The sequence below is a fragment of the Spea bombifrons genome, chromosome 2, assembly GCF_027358695.1.
Source record: "Spea bombifrons isolate aSpeBom1 chromosome 2, aSpeBom1.2.pri, whole genome shotgun sequence".
Lineage (NCBI taxonomy): Eukaryota > Metazoa > Chordata > Amphibia > Anura > Pelobatidae > Spea > Spea bombifrons.
Genome location: NC_071088.1, coordinates 16650748 through 16673085, shown reverse-complemented (window position 1 = coordinate 16673085; position 22338 = coordinate 16650748). Strand labels below are relative to the sequence as shown.

The following is a 22338-nucleotide window of genomic DNA, read 5'->3' as shown; positions in this document are numbered from 1 at the left end:
TATAAAATTGGATTCCTACATCCCAAGACCTATATTTGTCCAACGCTGATACCCAAAACGGTGCCCTTGTGCTCTGTTTTTTTGGATGGCAATAAACAATGTTCTCTTTTAATTTTAAGTGTTTGCAAAAAAAAAAAAGTTCTAGACCAAACTAGGGTATATAGCCTCCTTCATATGGTAGGTATCTGAGAAACACATTACTAGGAAGTTAATTTCGGGGCAGCAGAGACAGAAAGGAATAAAAAATACCGTATAAACATATGAGCAGCCAAATACAGACTAAATCACTGTCTGTCTTCTATTAGTACCATTCAATGTTCTTTCTGGAATACAAATACTACAGACAGATTGTATGCAAAAGTTTTAATTGAATCCTGGAAGCATGCATTCTCCAGGAATAATAAAAAAAAAAACCTCTTAATTCTTTTTTTAAGAAATTGTATTGATTTAACTATAGAATGCAAGCCCAACTCGGGTATTCCTGCAGAAATTGTGAAATTTCTGTCCTGCTAGACCTGGCCTGGTCCATTGTAACTGTAGCGGTAGACCGTGCACACTCACAGAGAAGGGGTGCCAAGTGCCTTTCCTCTGCAGCTTTACTCACTACCGGGTTCCACACTGCAATGGAAGTAACATCAGCACAACCCCTGTGTGCCCACTGTAACCCAAATAAAAACTTGTTTAAAAGTTTATCGAAATACTACTGCTGCCTAGATACAGAGTCCTGTAATTCCTCCAAACTCCTTCCCTATGTATTACATCACAGCAGTCCACCAACCTACCATTTCAAGCTCATGCAAACCCTAATACATAGTGATGGCCAGAGAGTTATGATGTGTAATAGAGGTGAGGTGTTTTGCGCAATAGGTGTGAAGGAATGAGGCGTTTTGAGTGATAGGTGTGAGGTCCCATTAAGACATTAAAGGTTATCTTCTGTAATGTCAGACGTGGACAGGCTGAGGAGAGCAGATATAAAATATATAGACATAGACATAGAATTAAGAGGCCCTGCCAGACAGTTTTCAACAAGAAAATGCAGAAAATGGTAAATTATTTTATAAAAAGATATACATTTAAGATGTATGCCATAGTAGTGCATGATAATATAATGGAACAGACCTTTAAATAGGCAACAGTAAAATGTATTAAACTTTCCCAGGATATAAACAAAATGTGATGGCAAAATAATTAAAATGACACATAAAAACAAGTGGAAGCAATCAGGTTTTATCATCTTATTGACAGAAACACATGGAAGATGCTATAAAAATGAACTACTGTTTAAAATTAACACAATATTTCCTACTAATCAGCCATTCAGCACCCAGTTATTGAAGCTTTGCAGATCTAAAATATAAAATCTTTTTTATGGGCACATTTTGTAATAAAAATGAAAAGTGAATAATTTAATAAATTAAAATGCATATTTAATTATTTACACTTTTAAATTTTAATTTGCAGATCTAACAAAACACGTTAGATAGAGAAAATAAACACTTATAGATAGGTCATAGCCTTCTCTATTTATATATATGTACAAAATGGTACCTGAGGCTCTAAATAAATCTGAATGACACTCATTTAGCCTGGTAAACTATTGGGATTCTGACTGTAAACTAATTAGCACTTATTTTGGTCCTAGTTTAGGGATTATGGTGGTGTTCAATTTGCTACTATCTTGTTAGGTCTTCATTGCTTGGATTTGATCTGTTGGAGAAAATAAAACAGAATTAGTCAAGACATTTACTAAAAAAAAGTAAAAGCATCTTTACACACATATCTATATATCATTCTAAAAATATATATATATCATTCTAAAAATAACATGCCTTTTAGACTTCTGTCTATTGTATGTATGGAAACATATATACTTTAAGTGTAGGCTTCAATAAAAGTCCAAAACATCTACTACCCACCCTCCTGGCAGGGGTATTAGGATTAATTATTTTGAAATCCCCTTAACCCAGTGGGTACTGGCACAGTATAGGGTCCATGCTTCCTACGGACTATTTTACAAAACTTTAACCCCCTCCAGGCCAGTGTTCCCTCTAAGCTGTGCGCTTGTGCGCGCACACATAGCTTCCAGAGGGAGCGCACACGAACAAAAATTGTGCACACAACCAGTAGCGTACCGAACGGGGGGGGGGGGCGGTCCGCCGCTAGAGGAGCAAGCTCGGTTGGGGAGATCAAGGATCTCCCTCTAACCGTCTTTAAAAAAAATCAAGGGAGCTGGAGGTCTGTTAATGCAGACCTCTGATCCTGCTCCCTTTCAATGCGTGCGGCAACTGATGCTGTGCGTCGGGATTTGTTGTCATATCCTGGCGCACAGCACTGAAGCCACGCCCACCGCCTCCACTGCAAAGGAAGGAGAGCACACAGAAGAGGAAGAACGAAGAGGGGGAGGTAGGAAAACATTAGTAAGTGTGTGAGAGTGATGGGTGTTATGCTGTAGTTTAAACTGAATGTTTGTGAATGAGTGTGTGTGTGTGTGTGTGTGATAGCATGGATGTGTAAGTGTGTGTGGGGGATAGCATGACATAGGGAGGCTGTAATCATATTCCTATCATGCTCAGGTTCCAGCATGTACTGGCTGCCTGAGCATGATAGGATTGCTGTTAGCAATTATATATTTTTTTGTTCAATTTTGGTGTGTTAACCACGGCTTTATTAAAAGTAAGTAACACCAAAATTGGACAGAACAATTCGATAACAATATTAATATATATATATATATATATATATATATATATATATATATATATATATATATATATATATATATATATATATATGATTGCTAACAGCAATCCCACTCCTATCATGCCCAAGCAACCAGTACATGCTAGAACCTGGGCATGATAGGAGTGTGATTGCGGTTAATCATATATATCTATATCTATATATATATAATTGCTGTTAATCATATAGTTATTGATTTTTTTTGTCTAATTTTGGTGTGTTACTTTTAATAAAAGTGTTTTTTTTTTGTTTTTCAGGGTGTGGGGGGGGGTCATTTTCGGTTTCAATCAAGTGAATGCTAACTTTTCAGGTCCAGAATTTTCACTTCGGTATATTTATTATATATATAGATAGATAGATAGATAGATACTAGGCCAGACACTAAAGTGGTAGGCCTACACCACATCAATGTTTGGCTTAGAATTTAGTGATTGGGGTTATGCTGCATTATTGTCAATGTCTGGCTCAATGTATAGTGATAGGTGTTATGTTGTACCACGGTCAATGTGTGCCTCTGTATATAGCGATAGATGTTCTGCTGTACCACTGTCAGTGTTTGCCTCAGTATATAATGATAGCAGTTATGCTGTACCACCGTTAATGTTTGCCTCAGTATATAATGATAGCAGTTATGCTGTAACACCGTCAATGTCTGCCTCAGTATATAGTGATAGGCGTTATGTTGTACCACCGTCAATGTCCACCTTAGTAAATAATGATAACAGTTATGCTGTACCCCTGTCAATGTTTGCCTAATGATAGAAGCTATGCAGTTTTAAAGTGTGTGTGTGGGGGTCCCACATACAGGATCCGCCCCAGGTGCCAAATACTCTAGGTATACCCCTGCGGACAACAGTTTTTTCCAATTTTTTTTTATCCTTTATGCGGCCTGGAGCCTCCGCTCGTGATTCGCTCATAATTTACTTATGCAGTGAGAATTTCACCTTTAAAAAAACATTACAGCAAGTAATACTGTTGTGTAACTAGTACTACATTTTCACACTATAATGTAGTGTTATTAACCATGAGCGAGCTATATCAAAAATATAGAACAATTTAAATTTAACATTTGCAGAAGCATATTGTACGCACAACATTTTGGCTCTGGGAAAATTTTTGCACAAGAGAAATTTTCTGCGTACACCACCTAAGAAAAATTAGAAGGAACATTGCTCCAGGCTTATTTTTTATTATACCCCCCTCCCCATACTTGTTGGGGAAGGGTGGGAATTGTGTTCTCCCTCTTGGTTAATAAGTGTTTTTTTATTTTAGATTTTGTTTGCCAAATTATATTGCACAGCTACCGCTTTTATTACTAAATTTTATGTGTTTCACAGGAGGACATACACATTTTTATTCAACACAACTGTGCTTGCAGGATACCCACAAAAATGTATGTCACAGGTACTTGTAAATAACTTGTATGTGAATGTCAGAGTTGCTTGGCGTGCATTATCATGTGAGGGCCAGAGAGCTCAATGAATTCTTAACAGGACTAACATACCTGTGAGAACGGGAGTCTGTTAATTAAAACTCAGTATTTAACGTTCAAGTTGCAGCAAAATGGTTTAAGGGGCTATTTGATTTTTAGGTTCTAGGAAAATCCATCTTTGATGCTGTACAATTTGCCAGCCATTAAACAGGTCCCGATCCAATTACATTTTACTCCAAACCCTAAACTAGGGCATAAACAGGCAACAAAAATATCCCGCCCGCATTGTCATTTTGGGAAATTCTCGATATTACCTAATCCAGATGGCTAACTCATAAACAGGACTGCCAAACAAATCAGCCATGTTGCACATTTCTGCTGAAACAGCTCATTTAGTCACCCTAACCATGCCAATAGCATTAATTAGATTAAGCAGCTAAATTATAATGGACATTGTATATCTGTTTACAAAAAATATACCCAATTAAGCCAGTGCGATATGTCTGATACTCATATCATAGGGGCCGTAACATAAGTACCCTTTTATTCAGTTTAAGTATTTTGGATTTTCCATTTTATTTCATTTTTTTTTTGCATTTGTAGGAAATGGGATTGCTCATACCTGGAAGGAGACTGGGGAGTAAAGTGGGCTCAAAATGAAGGAATACTGCATTAACAGTCAAATAACATAAGTAAATAGAGGAGGAAATGAAATGATTGAACTGATGGGAAATAAATGAAGAGGAGGAATTCAAAGTTGAAAAATGGAAATAGTAATTGCTTTAATGTTGGCTTCCTTCAATGGAAAAAATCCTGAGGATTCCAGTCAAAATATGGTAAATGTGCATTTTCAATAATGGATTACAATAATAATATGCTAGAAAAAAAGAGTGGAAAATCTAATACTGTATGATGTTAATGGTCTTAAGACCTGGTAATTAATATACACGCAGCTGAAGAATAAATGAGTGTTTGATATTTTGCACATATTATCCATATTTAAAAAAAGTAAGTTAATAGTGACATCTGGTGGTCGTTCTGTGTATTACAGAAATGCAGATGTAAAACACTATTCTATTAGTACTATCTTTTATATATAGCGCTAACAATTTACATATATATATATATATATATATATATATATATATAGCTAGAATAGACAGACTAAGACAAACCCATAGATTAGGTAAAGATGGCCCTGCTTACAATATAGAGGGGATGTGGTGTAGGAAGAAACAAGGTATAGAGAACATGAGAGAGACAGTGCCATAGACGAATGTGGGAGCTGTATTAGCGTATTAGGTTTTTCTTGAATTAAATTAAAACAATTGGTAAGTGTGATGTAGTTGCATGAAATTAAATTTCATTGGTTCACTGAGAATTATACTACTACATTTAAACACAAATACTGGCCAGCTTCCATATAACATTATGTGTTTAATATAATTTACTGCTTCAAAATGGTGGTAGGCATTGACAGAAACTAATCATACTAGGTGTAGGTTAAACAAGATGCAGATGTACTTACTGCGTGATTTGGTCTGAAAGCAAAAAAAGTGAAAACAATAAAAATGAAAAACAAAGAAAAATGAAAAAAAAAACTGAATAAAAGAAAGACGGCAATGAAGTACTATAAAAAACAAACAAAAAGACATAAAATTGGTGTAACTCAGAACATACCTTGAAGCCAATCCACGCCTTCTTGAAGGCCCTCTCCCTTAAGGCCATCACTTGCGCTACAAGAGACAGTATTTGTTAAAATAACAATTCAAGTGCGCATTTATTTAAAGTAAAAAGATGCAAAGTTATAAAAAATATTTAACATTATTAAGGCTCCAGTAGCTCTTTGGATGTTTTTCCACCTGTACCATATCAAAAACAGACATGTAAGTGTTAACAGACTTCAAGGAAACTTTTAGGCTTTATACACTTTTTTTAGTGGGGAAAAAGGCTATTTTGTTAAAGAGGCAATCATGCCCATTTCCTGTGGATCTGTGACGCAATGTGTGATCTTTCAATATAATTCGCTGGATTTCAGTTAAAAAGGCTGAACGTTTACTTTCACGGCATCGGTCGGATAATACCAGCGGGTCTCAGTGCATTCATGCTATGCCTGTGCTTTAGGGGCTTTATTTAAGAAGAAAAGTCATGACATATAGTTGGCGTGGCACAAATTTGGGATTATAGGGTCCTTAAAATTTTTGAATATGGTGCCTGAAAGCGAGTATCTCCTATAACCAGAAAGATACATTTTCTTAGAAAATTTACTGGATCCTAGCAGATAACTAACTTTTTTGGTGCATCTAAAAGTACTGAAGCTTCCAATGCATAATAATCGCAGGGCTCTCACTGAGACGCAGCATTTACTGTCCACGAGAGAAATAAAAAGGCACCTGTTGCGCAGGCTTATAGGGATGATCTGGAACATTCTGCAACTTGTATGCATTGTACTGTAAAACTCTTCTATCTCCGGCTAAAGGGAACATCTTCTGAAGGTAATCCCCTTGGCTTTGTTCTTTCATATCTCAGCTGGAGCGAGGTGTTCAGTTTCAGAGAGACACAGCTCGGTAATGACGAGCGAGAACTAAAATGGGGTATTTGTCAAAATAATATTTTTTTTGTCGTTCCAGCATCGCACGACGCTGGGACAACTGCCTTGGGTTTACCGGCACTTGTAGCAGATGTAAAAATGACCTTGCTGCGTTCTTACAGACACTTCAAAGTAATGGAAAGCTTACCAAATGTGCCATGGCTTGTCTTTTATGCTTTCTAAGCAGAGCATCTGAGAGACTTTTACGGATGATAAGGAGTCTCTGAGATCCATCTTGTTAGCGAAAAACAAAATTGGTATCCGTTTGTGTTTAACATCTAGGGAACGGAGACAAAAAAGATCTAGTTGAACACGATATAGGAAACATTTTTGTGTAGCACATTTTAAGTGATTTTGGCTTGATCTTCACATTTCCATGAGAACCACTATATTTGCCGATCATATAAATGTGAACTGGGTTACAGAAATTGCTTTATCCACGCCTAAAACAGCTAAAACGTACTAACAGTACAGCAATATATTTATTATTCCTGTAATAAAACATTAACACACACAGAGTAGATGTTTATACATTTTTATTATTGATCAAGGCACTGAAAAGGGATAAAGGGATATCTCATTTTTGTCTTTTTTTTCCCCTTCTTTTCTCATTTGTTTCTCTCCCTATCTATATACATACATATATACATATATATATATATATATATATATATATATATATATATATATATACGATGTCAAAAAACAGAGTATTGCAGAAGCAGACCTGATGAAGGGAGGATAACTCTCGAAAGCTTGTCTTTTTAATATTATGTTAGTCCAATAAAAAAGGTATCACCGCATACTCTGCAATACTCTGTTTTTTGACATCGTGTCTACTGGACTAATACGGCTTCACCCTTTTACATATATATATATATATATATATTATACCTCTTCATTATTATGCTTAAAATAATCCTAATTATCTTCAATGGCTTTTGTGCTTCAAACGCTTCCCAATAGATAACACTTGCCAACATGAACTCAAACATTTAATAGTTTGTATTTATAAACCCTTGACATTTGTTCTACGATCACAACGTTTAACGGGTGCCATAGACACCATAAAAATATGTTCCCCCACAGATAGTGCTGTATCACAGAAGCTGAAAACAGTAATACGCACAAACTGTTACGTAGAGAACGGGGCAATGTGGTAACCAAATGACATTTTCACCTCTAGTATCAATTGTACACATACCTTGGATGCTTTCGGCACCTACATTAATAAAAGGAACCGCTGTTTATAGCCAAACGCACGGTATGGGTTAGGAAAACATTACACTTGTAACAGTGGTGAGATGCTGGCTTAATTACTAAAACTGCTGCGTGTTATTCAGGGCATACACTTCCAAGGGGTGTGTGTTTACATCCTTACCATCCCCAGCTGTGAAAAGTTAATTGCAGGACACGAACGCTCCCAAAGTTATGTTAAGAAGGAAATGCCAAGCACGGCGATCATCGCTGCCCTGCACAGGACAATACTAGTAGGAAGCAGAATGCCCTTCAAAGACACACTTTGATGTTTCTATTGACTCCACCGAGCGGTGGCTTCACTCCAGAGTAGTTTTTTGAGATATTTCCAACACTATCCATGTTTTACATCAGGAAACTATATTTCCTATGAAACCTATTTTCCTATGTGACTTTTTTTCTATGTGAAACAACATTTAAGAGTGTCTGTGGGGCCTGAAGGAATGGGGCTCCTAGCTTGGGGATTTTCATATCATGTAAGTCATATTTATTAACAGAACCCCCATTCACATTCTACTTTTTTGCTTCTAATCCCATCCTGTGCGCAGAACACTATCCAGCAGCCCCTCAAGCCACTAACACCACATACTTCAACCCTTGTCCTCCCAGCACACAATACCATCTGGTAGCCCCTCTCCTCTCTATACATAGCACCCGGCTCGTCTACTCCTCACATGCAATACAAGATCTGGCAGCCCCTCTCCCCTCTGCACACGACATGAGATAGAGAAGCTATGTAAAAGGCAAATGTTTCAAAATAGATTCTGAAACAATCAGTATAAAGGCAATTGATGCTACACTTGAGAATGGATACTGGCCATTAAATAAAATTAATTTTTAAGAAGCAAAACAAGAAGGCTCTTATTATAATGCCAGAAAACTAGTGGGTACTAGGAGAAGAAAATGCTTATGCATCAAAGAAACTGACAGAAACAATTTACTTGATGTTCAAAGTTTTCATCCACCAATGACCATTAAAAGACTGGCCTAGAGCGGATTTTTTTCAGGTGGAATGAACGTAAAAACCAAACTGAGAGTGTATAATAGAAGCCGGCCTGACGCGGCACTTTAGAAAATAATGGTGTTTGATAGACAGGAACATCTCAAGTAATGATTATCTACAACACAGGAAAAATATTCTGCCCTGCTTGCTTCCACATAGCTAATTCCACAGCATGCTTTTGCTGCTAGGATGATTAAGAAACAGAATCTAGAGAGAACCCCCCCCCCGGCCCTTCACTTCCCTGGAACCTGGAATACGTGTAAAATACTTCTAATACACTGCGAGTACATTGTCAGCCGCAGCAAGCACTGCATTTTCATCATTCTGCTCGGAAACCAAAATAGTTTCAAACATATGCTTGGAGTAAACAAGAAATACCTTGGTTTGTGTATATTCAGTGTGATTCAAACTATGGCCATCTTGGTAAGTTCTGTTTCATAGTGTACAATAATTTTGATTACTAGGGGTAATTATTGCGCTGACAAATTATATTTAAGAACTGGCGTGTCATAATGTTCTTGTTCTTTCTTCTTTTTCTACCCTCTCTCTTTCTTCTCCTTAGCTTATCCTTAGTTTATTCTTCTCTCTCTATCCTTCTCTTTCTTGTCATCTCTTTTTTTTATTCTTCCCCCACCTTCTATCATTCCCAACTCTTGTTCTTTTCTGTTAACCCCTGCCAAACACCAAAGTAATATAACACATTTTCTGTGAAGTAAATGCAAATCTTTCAGAGGATAAGAGTCATTCTCAGCAACAACGAAGCAACAAAGCTTAGGAGGGGCCATAGAGCTTCATCTGCGATCTAACAGCAATAAACGCTTTGCTTTGCTGGGTCCGTAGTCACTAAGGTGCATCTGGGATTTCTTTAGATCAGTGCAGAGCTGGACAGCTGATGTATAGCAGTCACAATTTAAAAGGCCCAGATTACAATCAGTCAGGATAGACGTTAGGTATTTGAACTGCTGACATATATCATTTGAGCCAGTGCTCTTCAGTAACATCCGTCAGGCGCAGTAGTCTTGCTGACAGAAATGAGGATTTCTTTAAAAAAAAAATGTCTGATGAGGAGAGGGGAGCGTGAGACAGCAATCCTACCTGCGTGATTTAAAAGAGTCTCCAGTTCCTCTTTGGCCACAACCATTCGGAGCTTGTCACTGCTGTCAATAACAAAAATAATAGCCTGGCATTCCCTGCAGTGTGAAGAGAAAGGAAGATTTATAGTAAATGGAAAAAGGTTCAGCGCAAATACTTCTCATCTTTTAACAGACTTACCTTTAAGAGTAACTCTTTCTGTCAGGTCGAAGATGATCATTTTATTATTACATTCACGCCCTGAACATTTTTTTGTGTCCCTCAACCCAACCTGATATAGGCACGATCCGACTCCCTGGCTGTAATTGAACTACAAATCCAAGATTTCTTCCATAAAACTATATATAAGTAGACACAAATTGGGGCAATAGTTCCTAAAAAAACTTACCGCTGGCACCCAATGTTTGGGAATCATATGTGCATTATTTATTTCTATATTTCTAATTGACAAAAACAAATGAAACCTTTGAATGTTAGTCCAAGATAAAAAAATAAATTTACTTCCAGATCATTTTCTATGTCTACATATTTACAAAGATGACAATAGAAGCTGAGCCATTCATTGAGTCTTTAATAAAGGCATGACAAACTCAGCGAGACAGCTTTATGATTCACGAGACATTTCCCCATCACAGAAATAAACAGTTCAAGTGAAACACGGCCTTTTCAGGCACTTATAAATATGTCTGATAGCTGCAGATCATTTTGATAAATCCACAAGTAGTTGATTTTGACATTTAGATCAGATAAATCCGAGAGTTCAAAAACAAACATAAGCAGAGCTTTCCCGAGCCTGATCCTGGTAGAGCATCGGTGAACGTGCTGGAAAGTACACAGCTTCACATCACTAGACTGCAAATGCAATCGACCAAATAATGTGCAAACAACTAAAAATTAATCAATTTCTCTCAATACAATAATTCCACCATACGCAGGCTCTTGAAGCTCACAGAGTTTCAGCAGAGGTCCAATGTACCAAGCTGCCCCACCACAGACTAAACTCAAGTTGAGGGGAGATAACAGGGTATACTGATACAACAGCAACCAGCCTTAAAAAATATCCAGCAAAGGTGTGACTAAATGCCATATGAACAAATCTATTAAAGAGGGCATCTAGACCTTAGCATAAGATTAGTCTACCAAAGTCTGAATGAAAGAAGCACTTCCTTTAATATAAATATTTAAGAAAGCTGGTGATTCACATTGAAGATCAACAGTAACCAGAGACAGTAGTCCTCCCTTATTGAGAATAATATGTAAGGTATTTTTTAAAAATAGCTTAAAAACAGTTGCATGTTGCCCATCATTGCCCAAGAAAAGAGTCAGAACCTCATTCTAGGTTAAAGGGGCAGTAGATGAAGGATACACATTAAACGTCTCTGTGAGCCCCCCCTATGCATCCCCCCATTCATCTGCAACAGCAACACCAACACCATGAATGTTAACAAGCAGACATTCTACAGATGCTACAGACCACCCTTTTTGCAAAAAGTAAAATAACAAGAGAGCAATTTTATGTCGCGACTTACTTGTAATAGTGTTCCCAGAGATTCCTGTATCTGCCCTGGCCGGACATATCAAAAACTGTAAATGACAGGCTGAAAGAAAAGAAAAAAAAACTTAAAATGTAATGTAATATTCATACTACGAGATAAGAATACAGTAATCCTGTCTTCACCTGTTTATTTTAATATATATGATAACATTTCACAAGAGGAAGAAAATGTCTTTGTTAAAGGAAGAACACCCACGCATTCTCTAATATGTTGGTAATTCATCATCTTCAAGCTCTACTTATGAGAAGCCTAAGCTCTGTTGTCCACAGCAGGATTTCATGATTTCTTTTCAGTATTTACAGAAAGAAGCTAAGCAGATCAATCAAAAAGAGAAGTTATTTCTCTTCAAGTGACCACGGATAGCCTCAAGAATCGTTTTCAGATATTTAATGGGCCACTGTGCTACTTTTGTTCTTTTCTAATGACCAATACATTTACCAGGGTTTTGCTTAGCTGTGCATAGATATTATGTGGTTAGTTACTTTATGGTCTGTCATATGGCAAGATCCTTTAATCCACTGCTATGGGCTGATTCCATCCATAAAGTAAGCTAAGTAAAGAATGCTCTCAAAAATAGACACGTTAATAGTTTTATTTTTTTTATTAAAATAAAAAAAAGTGAGTGAACAGAAGAAAACCGGAAGAAGGAAAACAGAGACCACCCCTTTTCCTATAAAACGGCATTAATTCTTTTAGGTATACTAGCACACAGTTTAACCCCTTGGCTGCTAAGCCATTTCCCACCCTGGTGCTAAGCTGGTTTTCGGCATTTTGGTGCATCTCACGTTTAAACGCGTTTAGAAGTAAATTTCTTGGGAATACACTATACAAACCATATATTGTTTTTTTCAGCACACCCAGCAGATTCCAAATATACCAATTCTATATGTGTATGTCTCATTAGGTTTGCAAAATAAAGCCAAAAATGGGGAAAAAAGTATAATTTTTCACTTCCGACTCAATAAAAACTAGTTCATAATGTTATTTTTCTAAACTCTAATATCAAAAGCTGTGTTGCTAAATATTTGTAGTAGGTAACCGGTCTAAAATAAACAGAAATTGAGAACAGTAGACTGTGTTTTTGTAATATTTTATAGCTAAAAGTTAAATTTATTAGACTATCACAAAAGACATCTTTAAATTTAATGCATGGCTGCCGTCAATTAAACAGCTCTAGCTGCCCGGGATGTTAAAATATGCCAACAAAACTATATATTTTTAGAAACTACACCCCCAGCTGCAGCAAATGAGGTCTTAGTTGTATTTGTATCACAAATCTGACGTGCACAACAAATAAGTCTTGCGCACTCCAGTTTTGTGCTACGAATACATGCAGCCCCTCATTTGATGCGCCAAGGGGTGTAGTTTCTGAAAATATATACTTTATGTACCATAATTTAACTTTCCAGCTGTCTAGAGCTGTCTAAATGCAGGCATCACCCCTAAATGTTTTAAGACAATTTTTTAACAAGATTCTCCAAATCTGCCATATCTGAAGTTAAAGTGGTCTAGACCAGGGCTTGACAAATTTGTTGTGAATCCAGGCGCCAGGTAAAAAAGTTAGGAGCCAGGATTTTTTTAAACTAACAGTTGGTCAGGAGTGATCTGATCATCATCATCCCACTTACTAAACTCACAGCATTTGACCTGGAAGCACCCTGGACTTTCAGGTCAGTGTGTTTTTTTTTTTTTTTTTTTATTTTTTTTAACCCTTTCAATGCTGATGTTCCATTGGAGCACAGCATTGACTGATATTTAGTCCCCACAAGCTTGTGGGGACAAATGTTAACCCCTGCAATGCCACGAATGTGTCATACACAATTGTGGCATTGAAGGGGTTAACGCTGCACAGGGAGCGATCAGGCAGCAGGGGGGTGTTGGGGCTGCTCTCCACACTCACGGGGAGACCAAAGAACCCTCTCCCCTGTCCCTGAAGCTGCCTCTGGCAGCTGGGACTCAAATTGCTGGTCTATAGAGCAGCCATCGCAGGGGGGAGTCTCTCTGATGACTGCTGTAGGCTTCCATGCCTACAGGAATCATCAAAGGGCTTGTGGGGGCTCGTTTTTGCTGTTGCTGGCCTGCCTGGGCTTCCAGGCAGACCACCAGCAGCAGAGCCCCGTACAAAACGGGAATTAACCCCTAAATGCCGCGATCGCGGCATTGAAGGGGTTAACGCTGCACTGTCGCTCTCATGGAGCGATCAGGCAGCAGGGGGGTGTTGTGTCAGGTAACCACACTTGTGTGGGGACCCAATCAACACACAACCCCCTTCCATGAAGCTGCCTGTGGCAGATGAAAACGCGATTGCTGGTTTTGCAGCAACCGCGTTTTCAGCCTACAGGCTCACTCCGTGGGAGTGATCTCAGGCTCGGGGGCGGGCTCTGTGTGGCTGTGGTGTCTGCCCAGACTCCTGGGCAGACAGCAGCAGCGCCCCCGTGTGGTGACTCAGCCTCTTACATCCACAATTTTTTCTGGATGTAAGAGGCTGACAAAACCAAGGCGCCAGGACAAAATTCTCTGTCGCCATGGCGACCTGGCACCTGGGATTTGTCGAGCCCTGGTCTAGACATCTGGGAAGTTAAATTAGGGTACATAAAGTACATATTTCAAGAAACTACATCCCTTGGAGCTTCAAATGAGGGGCTACATGTATTTCTAGGACAAAAGTTGAGTGCACAAATAATGATGGAATATGTCGCTTTGGCTAGAAAATATGTTTTTTCTAACCATAGCGACATGTTCATTTGTGTCTTGCACACTCCAGGTTTGTACTAGAAACACATGCAGCCCCTCATTTGATGCGCCAAGGGGTGTAGTTTTTGCAAATATGTACTTTTTGTGCCATAATTTAACTTCTTACGTGAGCAGTAATGCCACGTCAAGGCTTCAACCCTAATTACTGACCATTCACACGCCTTTCATATCTCCATTCACTCGCAGAAGCACACACCATACTTTCCATACATTCACTCACAGAAGCACACACCATTCTTTCCCCTTACAATCCCAAAGAAATGATTGTAAAGGGAGAAAAAAAAAATCACTTTTACAGCAAAAATAAGTTTTGCAGTAAAAATGCAAGTGCTCCAGCGATGAGATGGTTACTCACGAACCGCACAGGCTAAATGGCTGATTTTAATAATATTTGCAGTTCATCAGGATTTCAAAAATTGCCTTCCTCTACCATTGGCTAAATTTAACCCCATGATCAAAGGGATCATGGGGTTAAAATTTAGTATCGGCCATTTTTAAAAAGGGAATGTGACTTTTTCATAGCTATTTGATCACTGTAGTAACATTGGCTACCACAGTGATCATATAGCTAGAATACTTAAACTTTTTTTTTTTTTTTTTTAAAGTTAAACTAGTTTATGTTTAGATAGTTTAATTTGGGGGTCTCTAGGCAATTGTGATCTTAATTTATCTGCCTTTAGAGACCCCCAAATCATTTTTTTACATTTTTATTTTTTTAACTTAATATTGTTTATTCTTTTTTCACAAGCATTATACCGTTGGAAAGGTGAGGCGATTACCTAAGCAGCATGCCCCCATACCTCTTTAACTGACAATTGTCAGTTTTCAGTAAAGTTGTGTGGTGACGTCATCGCGTCATTACGCGCGACGTCACCGGCCGGATCGGGTGGTCCCAGTGATGCCCTTCAATATGAGGGGCAGATCGCCGGGGTAGGTGGTGATGGGGGTCCACAGACCTCCATCAAGGTAAGATAGTGCTAGTGACGGCATGGCGCCGTCGTTAGCACCTGACTGGGACTGCTAGCGACGGCACCATGCCGTCGTTAGCAGTCAAGGGGTTAAGGAACGTGGCAGGTAGATTGTTTCAAGCATCTTGGAGAACTAACCACAAATCACCTGTGGATTTAGGCAGCCTCAGTTGCTTCTCTCCCTTCACGTAATGCCACACAGACTCGATGATGTTGAGATACGGGCTCTGTGGGGCCATACCCTTCCAGGACTCCACGTTCTTCTTAATGCCGAAGATAGTTATTAGTGACTTTGGCTGTATGTTTTGGGTCATGTCATGCAGAATACATTTGGGGCATTACATTAGTGTATGATGGATAAGTATCTGACTGTACTTCCCAGCATTGAGGAGATCATTATTCTGACCAAATCCCCAACTCTATTTGCAGAAATGCAGCCCCAAACTTGCAAGGAGCCTCCACCATGCTTCACTGTTGCTCTCAAACACTCATTCTTGTACCTCTCTTCAGCCCTTCAGCAAACTACCTTCCGCCATGGCCAAATATTTCACATTTTCCCTCATCAGTCCAGAGCACCAGCTGACATTTTTCTGCGTCCTGGTTCCTGTGTTTTCATGAATAGTTAAGTCACCTGGCTTTGTTTCCATGCCAGACGTATGACTTTTTTGGCCAAGTCTTCCGTGAAGACCGCTTTTGACCAGCCTTCTCCAGACAGTAGATGGTGTGTCAGGGTCCCACTGTTTTCTGCCAATTTGAGCCGATGGCGCTTCTGGACATCTTCTGATTATGAAGGGAAGCACGATGTGTCTTATCTACTGAACTAAGTTTCCTTGGCCAACCACTGCCACTACGGTCCACAACACTGCCCATTTATTTGTGCTCCTCCAAAAGAGCTTGGACAGAACATCCGGAAACCCCTGTCTGAGTTGAAATTTCTGCCGGGGACAGATCCTGCTTATGCTGTATAATGACCTTGTGTCTTGTTCCTGTGCTCAGTCGTGCCATGGTGTATGATTTATGACATTAAACTTCTTTGGCAACTTCACCTTGTTAGTGAGTTTGGCTGTTCCTCACACAGCTTTTTCCTCCAAGACAGCTGTTTCTGTTTTAGTTAATGATTGTGTTTCAACCTACATATTAAATTGATGTTCATCACCACTGGTTTGGTATAATTGTTTAATCATACACCTAACAATATGCCTACAAAATTCCTGACTTTGTACAAGTGTACAGTTATGAACAGTGCTTTCTTCTGTTCACTCTTAGCATTTTGTTAAATGACATAAATAAACTATTAACATGTCTTTTTGAAACCATTGCTTTACAGCATTTTTTCCACACTTTCCTATATATACTATATATCTGTTCTCAGATTTTGAGATATTTTTCCACAAAAATGTTAATATAAATGTTCCTCATAAATCAGTGGTTAATCATGATTCCTCATAAAAACAAGGAAGCTTGATTTGGTTAGAGAATTCTAATATTTTGCATTCTACTAAGAACCTACATTACAAGGTGTATTTGTAGTCTATGCTCTATAAGAGTTAAATTTATTGCCCTAAAGAAGAAAAACAAAAAACAAAAAAACTGGCAGAAAAACACCCCTTCACAGATTTCTCTGCATCCATAAAGGGGTTCTTGTTAGAACCCCTGGAAATCTTACGCAGGTCAGAACTGGAGCTAACTCGAGAAGACTATGTGCTCTGCTGAGCTGGAAATGCATTTGGTGCCCTTAAGGCATGGAGCAGGGGGGATTTAAGAAGGACATGTATTCTATACATTAAGATGCCAAAAATATCTAAAATAGAATATGAGACTATGCCATTGTAAGCATTAAAATTCATCCTCACATCTAGAAAGCATCTCCACCTGGTTCCTTGGATTTGTCCTTCCCTTAGAACTTGCCTTTGAAATGTACTTGGTGCATGAAAACAGCACATTTTACATTGTACACATTTCCCCCAGTTTTATGTATATGGCCGTACTACTATCTAACCACATTTGGGAAGGTGTGCCTTATCGTGCTATTAAAAAGACCAAAGTGGTCTACTGGTATCAAGCGGCATTCTTCTAAGAGGCCATCTAAACTGTATCTTTTATGTTGTTCTAAAACGGGCCGTAAATTAATATTTAGAAGATTATGTCTCGAAGGGTCTTAAGCTGCAGTAAAATGTCTTGTTATAATGTTAAGTACATTTGCAACACAAGATAGGAAGACTAATGCTCTCCTGGGGTATTAGTACATTAGAGTACGTAAATTAAAAGAAAAAAACATAAAAAAGGAAACTATTTAGTGTGTAAGAAATTATAGTTACACGACGACATTCCTTAATGAAGCATGTTCTCAAAATATATGTTCGCGCGGAACGGGAAATCACAATTGCAGGAAAAAAACGATAACGACATAAATATAATGAATCCCACAGACATCCATATCATCATTGTACTGTACAAAAGTTTGTTTCTAATTCAGTCACCAGAGGCCTAAAGCGGTTTCACCGCTGCTGGTCCGTAAAGAGTTTTAGCTTTGCTACAATAATATATTAATCTCCTTCATCTGAACATTGTTTTAGCACAAAACTAAGTGGGCAAATTTGATAGCATCAAATAATCAGCCCCTGGGGGATTTATTTAATGGTAATAAAAAGCCTGCAATGCTCTGTTGCAAACCAAGTCACGTGTGATAATTACCGTGTTCATACGGGTCTGCAGTTCTAATCAATCCGAAAAAGGGCAGATTTAAAAATATTATTTCATACCAGCATTAGGAAACAGACTAATTAGTATTTGGCTTCTAAAAAGCTTTACTAAATGTGCGAGTCAGGTGGGAAAATGGGAAAAGTACTAATCGATTATTTCTGTGGCAGCAAATAATTTTAACCACTTCAGTCCCGGGGGTTTTCATATCTAAAAATATTTTGTGATGTTTTACCATATGTTTGTTAAAGCATGATTCCCCTTTTCTATATTTGATGAACCCGCACAAATATGCTTCATTTTGTTCATGAGAAGTACAGCCTTCTTTTAGAATAACAGGAATACATAAAAGATAGTATTTATTACTGGCAATAGAAAAAATAAATACTTTTGTAATCTTGCTTACATTTTCTTTTATACTGTAAGCAACACAGCTGAACAATCAGCCGATTCAATATTATTTTAATATTTCTGGGGGGTTTTTTTTTGCACTCTTCCCAATTTTTATTTAATTCATTTATATTTAATTTTTTCCTTTTTTTTTTGTTGAGGGAGACAGTGCCTTCATCTGAGCGCTAGGAAATGCCATTATTACCGGCGTTCACACTCATGACCCAGCATGGCCGCCAGTAAAGCTCTCCATGGACATCCACTCAGTGACAGCATGCTTAGTCTGCGTTCTGGGATATAGCGTCATTTCCCGGCGCTCAGACACAGGCTGTGTTATAGTCATGGTCTAAATGTGCAGGGTTTTTTTTCCCCAGTTAGGTATAATATATACACACAAATTATGTGTATTATACCCATGATTTCTCAGTACGGAGCTTAACGTCTCAATATATAACGGCAACGTAAAATCATATACACACACGTATGGAGTTTGCTGGTGCTATATAAATTATTGCATTTATATAACAAACTCACAAGCTCTTTTTGGGGGCCATGTTTTGCTACAGATATTTTCACGTGGAATGAATATCTCTGTAAAAGTTGTAAAACTGTGATGACTGCCCAGAACATATGGTTGCATTTTACCGTCGCTGAAGGAAACACGAGTATCTGAGCAACAGCGTTCCCCAGAGTAGACTTCTAGCTGCTGAGCTCTGGTGTCTTCAGACCATTATAGATACAAATGTATCCAGTGAAAGGCTCAGGTACAGGCCTGGTTGTTCTACCACCATCCTTAATAATTTAAGCTCAAAACAGTACACTGTCCTTGTTCATTTTCAAGGTGCAGCACTGGTAGGTTTCTCCTGCATGAACGGCTGAGATGGCCCCGCGAAATCCATCCGTGTGAAAAAATACTAAATCAGTAAAAGCCCAACGCTTGTATGTAGTACCAGGCAGCGCAGTGAAGCTAAAAAGGAAAACTTAACAAAAGCCACTTGAGTCTCATTTACCTTGAAGTCTTGAATTTCTCTATACTGAATCCAATAGTTGGGACTATATCCTGGGCTTGAGCCTGTCCAAATACACATACAATAAAAAAGAAAGGAATCATAGAACATTTGCAAAAACATAATTATTTGAAGAATATAATCTAAAGTGGTTTTATCCCCCCCCCAATATCAGTATGTATATGTGTTTGTATATGTGTACATACATATATACACACACACATATACATTCTTACATTGTTAAAGGTGAAAAGTGGTTACTGTAACAGGCTTGCGGCTATACCAGTATATACCACCAAAAAATTCTAATAAATTGTACACAAAACAAAACAGTAAATGCACACTGACCTTGGATAAGGTTATCAGAAACCGTTTGTTGTATCCGTAAGTAAATACAATTCAAATCCATGTTCACATCACCAAAAACATTTTCAAATATATCCTCTTATGGCAAATATGTTTATACAATGTGTATCTTGGGTTTAAAACCAATGCGTTGTGTGTTTATTTCGCATTAAGGTTGTGTTTATCGCACTTGTCTCTACTTAAAAAGGTAATTAGAATGCACTGTTGAGAAGACAGAGCAGAAAATAGTGACAAGACGCTGTTGATGCTCTCCTCCCATGGGAAGCTGGCATCCGGAAATGTCTGAAAGTTGTCACAGGCTGTGGGCAGGGTTGCGGCGTAGAACTGGCAGACAAAAGCTATCAAAATGTTTTTACCATGTCAGGAATCCCGGGAGGGTTCAGCACATCACCCTTCCAGAGATGAGAGTCTCCAAGTGGTTCCCTGAGCTATTATCGAAGCGGCCGCCTACACCTGTGTTAAGACCCAGAGGTGGAAGGTACATGAAGGCGAAGAAGAACTTTTGCCTTCATAGCTTCCAGCGTAATGAAATTCACGTATCAAGACTGCTCACAGCTTGTATTACCGAAATACCTAAAGACAGCCGATATGCGGCAAAAGGTGGCAGAACTAGTATGTTGAATGAATTTACTATGCTGAATGTGTCTCCTTCTTTCTCAATCAAGAATAAACAACAGGTCATAATCTAAAACTGGTGGGCCAGAGGCTTAGAGGCAATGTAAGGAAGTTCTACTTTACTGGGAAGGTAGTACATAAATGGAAAGGTCTCCGAGCAGAAGTGGTGAAGGTCAATACAGTAAGAGAATTTCAACAGGCATGGAATAAGCATAAAACCATTCTCACTATGAGACCAGACCAAGGACTGATTGAAGCTTGAATCCCTTACATGAGCAAAAAATGGGCAGACTAGATGGGTCGAATGGTTCTTATTTGCAGTCAAACTCTCAGTTTCTATGTTTACACAGCGCAAGCAGTGATATTCCAAGATTATGCAGATTCCACCTCCTTCGAGTGTAAACCATCAGTGCGACTCTGTGGGATCCAGCGATACCAAGTGCTTAAACTGCTCCCAATTACACCATTGTGGGCCTCTTTACAATAATTCTTATTGTGCCATAATTGGACACCGTTAAAACAATGGGACGCATCTTCCAAATGGTGAATACTTGTGCTTAACAGCCTATGGACTGAAAACCTAAAAAGCAATGGCTCTTGGGTAAGGATGGGGAATGTTTAACCCTTTCCTGAGCTAGTTATATATACTGCGACAGTGGATGACTGCACATGCTTTATCAGTATATACAACACATAAAATCAAGGCACTTTACGCATTATTTCCAGATGGATGAAAACACTGTCAGTTTCACACAAAAAAAACAGACAATGACCTAAAAGGGTGTACAACCTAAGCGCACTTACGTTAGCAGGTTTCAGTTTGTTGATGATCGTGGTTTTTCCGCTGTTGTCTAAGCCGAGACACAATACATGAACCTCCTTCTTCTTCAATCCCAGCCATCCTGCAAGCCTGTCGAATAAACCCATCGTCCTCAAGCCTGGTTAGAACCTGATTTTGAGAACGGAAACATAAAATACATAGTAACGATATTCAAAGGAAAAGGCAGGAAGGCTCTGTAGTGGCAATTAACAGGTTAACTCAAAGGAAACAGACGGCGCACTCTACATAAGAGGTCTGTAAGCTTCTTAAGGGAACGGGCTATGGCTTCTAATAAGGGATTTGGAGTATCTGGTAGCACAGACTAATGTGGCGTGATATTTCCATTATGACCATCAATACAATAATAACGTTGTAACAGATCCCCCTTCAAACCCGTCGTGATTTATAAATATGGATTTTTGGGGATACTCTCTCCTGCAGTATGCATAAAATGATTACGAGAGATGGATGTTAGGAAGGACCATACTGACATGCAAAAGTGAGGAGGTGGCCCTGCATAATGCATTATTCAATAAGTGAGATTATTTTCAGGAACTCCCACTAAATGAATGATGCATTATAAGGGCCAAAAGAGGCAACTGTCCCGGGCCCAGGCTCAGCTCAGGGCCCCATGGTAGCTGGTGTCCTTTGACCTCCACCTCTCCTAATGTGTCGTACGTCATGTTCTGCGCATGTGTCCGCATAAGACGTTTACATTTATTTTAATATATAGAACTCGCTCAAGTATAATATCTCCATATATGTGCCATGGCACAAAACAGGTGTGTTAAGGGCAGAAATGGACACTCCAGCCATCACATGAACTTAAATACATATGTAGCCGAGCGATCCCCCTATATGCATTTGCCCGTCACTATTCAGCCGAACCCATCTCATGCCTGGTGATATACTCAGTGCCAGTTAGCTCCAGCGCTGGATTGGCGAGCCAATAAGTGGCGTGAAGCATCAGACCATGGAGTGGGCGATGAGCTCCAGCTTCTCCTAAATGTGATTCCTTATTATTTTCTCCAGCTTAGAGGATGAAAAGG

General features: G+C 38.7%; 1 protein-coding gene across 1 annotated transcript; it reads right to left on the bottom strand.

The window, feature by feature from the left end:
- Positions 1-1085: 1085 nt before the first annotated feature.
- On the bottom strand, positions 1086-21423 carry ARL6 (ADP ribosylation factor like GTPase 6). Its single transcript, XM_053456923.1, has 7 exons — positions 21274-21423; positions 19492-19553; positions 11643-11711; positions 10117-10211; positions 6910-7039; positions 5852-5907; positions 1086-1707 (listed from the first exon to the last, which is right to left on the bottom strand). The coding sequence occupies exons 1-7, from the start codon at positions 21394-21396 to the stop codon at positions 1682-1684; spliced, it is 561 nt and encodes a 186-aa protein (XP_053312898.1). The 5' UTR covers positions 21397-21423; the 3' UTR covers positions 1086-1681.
- Between the last annotated feature and the right edge of the window lie 915 nt (positions 21424-22338).